The sequence below is a fragment of the Leptonotus elevatus genome, chromosome 1 (assembly GCF_054856555.1).
Source record: "Leptonotus elevatus isolate MCC_2025b chromosome 1, RoL_Lele_1.0, whole genome shotgun sequence".
Classification (NCBI taxonomy): domain Eukaryota; kingdom Metazoa; phylum Chordata; class Actinopteri; order Syngnathiformes; family Syngnathidae; genus Leptonotus; species Leptonotus elevatus.
Window position 1 is genome coordinate 18,498,610 of NC_141239.1, and position 6,827 is coordinate 18,505,436.

Consider the following 6,827-nt stretch of genomic DNA (forward strand, 5'->3'; position numbering starts at 1 on the left):
GGATGCCATGTTTTAAAAAGTGAATATTAGCCTGTGCCAGACATCCTGCATCATATACTGCTGGCCCAATGGTGAATATCGATTTTGTTGCCGAGGTAACCAGGGCGGCGCTAGGGGATTGAACAGGTTGATAAGCGGCTTCAATTTCCTGAAGCAGCGTTGAGAAGAAAAAAGAAAAAGAAAAAAGTGAACATTGCCCACTGTCAACTTCACCAGGCAATTGTTTATGTGCCACGTTTTAGAATCTGTGCATCCAACAAAAGTCGATGCAGCTCAGACAGCGTAGTCTAGGATATGGTCCTCAGATGTTCCTTGAAAGTGGCACTGAATCTTCCCCCAATAGAGAAATAGAAAAATAAAGAACGAATGCATTTGGATGAGAACTACTCCAGTTTCAACAAGATAAAACAGCCAACTAGCACACGTATCCTAAAGCTATTACAACCCTTAAAAGTTATGAATGTAAACTTAAATGTAAATTCTGAATGGATCATCCGCCAAACTGGTCATACAAACACATACATTGAGATAATCCCGACTAATCCACGGGATGCTCTCCCTCTTTTCTCTCTCTACCGTCATCATCGCCTCCCAGCTGCAAAGCACACAGGAAGATGACCTACATTATTGTACCCAAGACTTTCACCATCTATGTCGGCAGCCTCTCCTTGCTAGCACCAAAAAAAAAAAAATATATATATATATATATATATGTTCCTGGCTGGGATGAATGATTGCTGTAAACACACACAGCGAGAAGCTAAAGCTAAAGCTAGACGGCACGCCAAGCGATGTTGGACGGAAGTGGACAATTGCAAACAAATTAGCCAGTGACTAACCTTTACAAAACGTACCAATTGTCAGCATAATTAAGTATTTTATAGACAAGGGGTTTATGTCAATGTTGCGACTCTTATTTTCTAACTTCCTCTTTGGGCGGAAGTTTATTTTGAAACAACGTGGAAAGGGAGAATGACGTAGGAGACGGCATTTGATTGAGAGAACGGGAGGCCGAATTTGTCATAAGGGTCGAGCTGCAGACGAGTGGTGCTCCATCCATTTTTTAAGAGAATTATTTTTTTAAACAACTTTATTAACTAACTATTTAGTCAATTTGAACAAAACATGTAGAAAATGTGAATATAAACAACATAACAACACAACTCCATCAGAAACTCGTTGCCTCTGAACGAAGCCTGACGTACAGACGGACTTAAAATAGTCCGTGCGTGTACGTCCTCAAATCAACCGTGATTTAAATGTCTACTTTTTTTCTTTTTTCTTTTTAAGAATCTTTGTGCAGTTTGTCACTTTTTAAAAAAATATTTTTTTTACTTGTGACTGCCACCTCTGGCCCAAAGCGTAACTGCAGCATCTGTATCAGGCTCGTTCATGGTGCGCGTGCAAGTACGATCTTAAAGTGACAGCCACAGTTGACAAAGGAAGACATGACTTCAAATGAGGTACGAAAAACTCCGCCCCTCCCCAAAAAAACGAAGCTTGCTAGCGGACGTACGTGTAACCAAACTAATGGAGTGACAGTCATATAAGAACCTGCTTTTAGCCCCAATTGACCCTTTCAGTGAAGAAAGCTCCTACCCGTCTCTTGTCGCGTCCCGGTGTTGTGTCCTCGATCCAACTCCCGGTAAAGTGCACACATTCAATCAAATAATAAGCACTTAAATAGGCTTAACTGTCGTGTCCTGGCAGACGGCAGTCAGTAAGGACATGCTATGCACGTTTAAAATAGATTCAATAAAAAACATAAACTTTCCAACGGTTGAAACGGTCCAAATCAGCGCTTCCCCCGTTAGACTCCTCTAACGTTTCAATGACAAGTTGGTAGTGCGCCGAGATGCGCACTTCGTTTATTTGGTGGATGCATGACGTCACTCCCGGCACGACTCGGTCGCAAGCACAGATTTACAAATGAATGGATTGTCGGTTAATTCGCGACCGACAAGCAGCATTGACAATCCATTCGTGTGTAAATCCATGCGTGCTGTCGAGTCGCGCCGGGAGTGACGTCATGCAGCCGACAAATTCGGACTTCGGAGGGCCCTGTGAATTTGGACACAGGGAACGAGCGGTTTAAAGAGTTAAAAACAGATTCGCGCGCGACGAATCCAACATTTTAAGATACTTAGCCTGGTTGAAAGTGGCAACAAGGTAAAGAATTTAGCTTATTTTTCAATAGATTTATGTTTGTGTCTACCTTTTGTGTTTAATTAGCTTGTATGGAGGTAACGTGAGCACGTATGTTTGACGGCGTCATGTTTGTTTTGTTTTCCAGCTCTTACAGTTGTAAGAGGCTTGTGTATGAGACAAAGAAAATGTGAATTAAAAGGAAACTTCAGACCGAAAAGCATCATTATTTCAACCGACGCTACAGAACCGTAAACATTTGTGAGTCACTATCAAGAAAAAATCCAATTGCCTTGACAGCTGCAGTTGCGATATTTCCTTGTCACTGGAGAATACAAAGAGAGGAAAGGCCGAGAAGAAACAAGCACTAGCATAACAGCCGTGCATGCCATTATGCTGTCAAGTCTTCCTCTCTTTCTTCTGTCCAGCACCATTTTTATTTTTTTATTTTTTGGGGGGCAAAAGATGTGATACAATCTGGAATTTTGATTGACCGTCTGCTGCGTGGTATCATGCTGCAGCCAAATAGCATTTTGGTCAGCATCTGGAAAAAAAGTATTTTTATTGTCACCTTATTCATGCTACATTAGCATAAATGACATTCGCAATGCGAGCTCGAAGGCACTTTGATGTCAACTTCAGTCAACAGCAGGGGGCAGTGCTGCATAAAATGCCCGTTGTTTTTATAATAGCAAATATTCTAATTTTCCAAAAACAAATGTAATTGCATTTCTCACATAGCAGTATAGTATGAGCCACTGCCATTGTTCTATGGCCAAAAGTTGTGAAGGTTATCATGATAAGTAGCCATTTTTCACTTCTGCAGTAGAAGCTAGAAGACATAATCGTGACTTCTCTGTTACAAGAACAGAGTAGACGCTTCCTCTAATAAAAAAATAGCCACATGCCAAGAAGAATGCTGGATGTACACAGTAGGTCCATAAAAGCTTTATGTCCTTAAGCTGTAATGAACTCAAAACCAGCCATTTTATCCCTTATCCCAAATCCAGTACAGTTTTACAAGAGTGTAGTCTTCCAAAATGTTAAATATTGAAATATTACAAAGCAGTTTGATTAAAAATGGCCTAGGTATGACCATACTGCAGCGCTGTGACAGATGCGTGACTGCCAGTCTCTCCTCGCAGTCAGCAGGGGCGGGGCTTGGGAAAGAGCGTCGGGAGGTGTGACAGAGCTCGCGCGCTCTGATTGGTCAGATCGAATTGACGGCCAACGCCGACGTCCAATGAGAGCGTCGCACGGGCGAAGGCCGCCCATCCTGCGCCTTCGTGCGTAATGGGAACATCCACAGCTTTTTCGTTGGCAAGCCATAACTACAAACGTGATATAATGTGGCGTGTGAGGTCACATCTGCAAGCACACACGCACGTCTAAAGGCACACACGCACACGCACACGCACACAGCAATGGAGGAGCTCTACTCCAGCGGTACCGAAAAATAATAAATAAACTAAGCCCAATTACACCGAATCACACCTACCCAGCCCCCGTTGTCTTGGATCCAGCTGCCGAGGGGTCCGTTTAAGTACTCAGTCATCCACTCGGCAATGTGGTCCACTTGCGACGTCATCTCTTCCTTGGTGGCGCACTCCACGCACACGGTGCCGCCGAACTCGAAGAAGGCGATGATCCGGCCCCAGTTGACGCCGTCCCGGAACAGTTCGTTGATCACCTCGGCGAACCGCCGCTGAGCTGTAGCCGAGGTAAGGAACAGCTGCCGAGACATCTCGATGAAGTCCGGCTGGTAAAGTCTCTCGAGTTCGTCTCCGGCCTCGCGCAGGACCCTGTTGATGTCGGCGAGCGGGTCAGAACCGGGGCTTCGCTTGGGGGCGCAGTCGCGCTCGGGCCCGGCGCTGGCTTCGCGGCACCGGAGCACCAAAGTCGGCGAGGGGGCAAGCAATAAGCCGTTATCGGCAACGGCGGCATCGACCTCCTCCTCTACCCGAGCGGCACCGAACCCCCACGCGTAGCCGCGTTTGGAGAGTTTATGGTAGATATAATTCTCCACGATGTTTCGATTGCGCTCGTTCGCCATCTGGGCTTAATTTGGCACTTTGTACTCTCAGATTTGGCTCTTAAATCAAACGCATCGTGCATCCATCCGATGCGCTTCTGTGCGCGGGGCTCATCCAAAAGTGGACCGAACCGAGTCGACGCCTAAATCCCACGCGTGAGCAGGAAATTAGAGCTTGTAAAAGTCCCCGCAAAAAGCTGCGAGGCACACTGGCGAGCTTGTCTTTGCATGGAAATCCAATACGCGGAAGAGGCTGGAGGGAGTGCGGATGTATTCCCAGCGCGCATCAACCAGACGTGGAAGAGAGTTGCGCAGGGGGGGGGGGAAATGGGGCGCAAAGTTGTCTGCGGCAGAATAGCCGCTCAGCGACGCGCCGCCGACGGTTAGTTGAGCTCCACTTCGGAGACCACTGGCGAGGTTCACTTCCATACAGCGCCCTCCTCCCCCTTCTCCTGCTGTTCCGCCAGTGGGCTGCTCGATGCGCGTGAGCTATTCTTGACGTCACGTACGCAACATGCGCCCTTTGGCTGCGCTCTGGAGCCGCCATGCGTACATTAGGGAGTGCACACAAAATTAAAATAGATGATTAGAAGCCATCTGTGTAATGGCTGTTTGTGTGTGTGTGTATATATATATATATATATATATATATATATATATATATATATATATATATATATATATATATATATATATATATATGATGTAATAATGTCCTGAAAACGGAATAACGTCTGAAAATAAAAACATCACTTACCTGGATCAAAAATGTTAAAAAACAAAAAACAAAACAAAACTCCATATTGTAATAATTTCACCAATGTAATAAAAAAAAAGCATTTTCAGGAAATGTATTAGGGTGCCACTAATTGATTAACATAACATGAATAAATAAATAAAAATAACTGGTACATTTAACTATAACACTTTGTACTCCCAGAAATCTTTGCGGCAAAGCAATTCTAATCACGTGGGCGGAGCTTACTTTAACTCTGCAGAGTTGGTTTAACACTCAACAAATGAACTGTCAAAATAAATCATTTAAATCAGACCGTGGTAAAAATCCACTTTGGGTTTGAAACATTTAACACCAAAATGTTAACACTCCAATTTTTGCTATGAATAAATATATAAGTCTGACAACACAAAATGTATAACTTTGGGCTGAAAATGAACATATTGCATATATTACATTATCTGTCAAGTTTTGCATGATCATTGAGGAAAGAAAAAAATCCCCAATAATGTAATATTGCATTCTATCATCAATAAGAAATATCAGGATTTTTTTTAATTACATGATTGGTGAAATTATTACATGACTAGGTTTTACATTTTTGATTGAGTTGCAAGTGCTACTCTGAATTTTCCATTTCAAGTGTGAGTGGTTGTTTATCTATGTGCCCCGCGACCAGTCCAGGCCCCTCAACTCAAAGTCAGCTAAGCAGTTCACCCGCCATGCTTATGAGGGCAAAAGCTGTGGGGGGGGGGGGGGGGGGGGGGTCGTTGCTCCATTTATCTGCTTGATTATAAGAGGACATTCCATATCCGGCTCGGCCTCATGTCCCTTTGATTCAATTCTGCTCACTTCTTCTGGTGAAAATCAATTATCTGGGTTCATCTTCATGTAGTATCATTCTCCTTTGGGACACAAAACAGAGATGATGTAATAATGTCCTGAAAACGGAATAACGTCTGAAAATAAAAACATCACTTACCTGGATCAAAAATGTTAAAAAACAAAAAACAAAACAAAACTCCATATTGTAATAATTTCACCAATGTAATAAAAAAAAAGCATTTTCAGGAAATGTATTAGGGTGCCACTAATTGATTAACATAACATGAATAAATAAATAAAAATAACTGGTACATTTAACTATAACACTTTGTACTCCCAGAAATCTTTGCGGCAAAGCAATTCTAATCACGTGGGCGGAGCTTACTTTAACTCTGCAGAGTTGGTTTAACACTCAACAAATGAACTGTCAAAATAAATCATTTAAATCAGACCGTGGTAAAAATCCACTTTGGGTTTGAAACATTTAACACCAAAATGTTAACACTCCAATTTTTGCTATGAATAAATATATAAGTCTGACAACACAAAATGTATAACTTTGGGCTGAAAATGAACATATTGCATATATTACATTATCTGTCAAGTTTTGCATGATCATTGAGGAAAGAAAAAAATCCCCAATAATGTAATATTGCATTCTATCATCAATAAGAAATATCAGGATTTTTTTTAATTACATGATTGGTGAAATTATTACATGACTAGGTTTTACATTTTTGATTGAGTTGCAAGTGCTACTCTGAATTTTCCATTTCAAGTGTGAGTGGTTGTTTATCTATGTGCCCCGCGACCAGTCCAGGCCCCTCAACTCAAAGTCAGCTAAGCAGTTCACCCGCCATGCTTATGAGGGCAAAAGCTGTGGGGGGGGGGGGGGGGGGTCGTTGCTCCATTTATCTGCTTGATTATAAGAGGACATTCCATATCCGGCTCGGCCTCATGTCCCTTTGATTCAATTCTGCTCACTTCTTCTGGTGAAAATCAATTATCTGGGTTCATCTTCATGTAGTATCATTCTCCTTTGGGACACAAAACAGAGAGTCTGGAATAGCCCATTTTATGCAGATTTGG

The 6,827-nt window shown here is 42.7% G+C and overlaps 1 protein-coding gene across 1 annotated transcript in view; it reads right to left on the bottom strand.

Moving 5' to 3' along the window:
- Positions 1–4,649, bottom strand: part of bcl2b (BCL2 apoptosis regulator b) — a 42,649-nt gene extending 38,000 nt beyond the window's left edge. Inside the window, exon 1 of the mRNA XM_086080356.1 lies at positions 3,644–4,649. Coding sequence (XP_085936482.1) covers positions 3,644–4,198 — 555 coding nt within the window. The 5' untranslated portion in view covers positions 4,199–4,649. The remainder of the gene's footprint in view (positions 1–3,643) is intronic.
- Between the last annotated feature and the right edge of the window lie 2,178 nt (positions 4,650–6,827).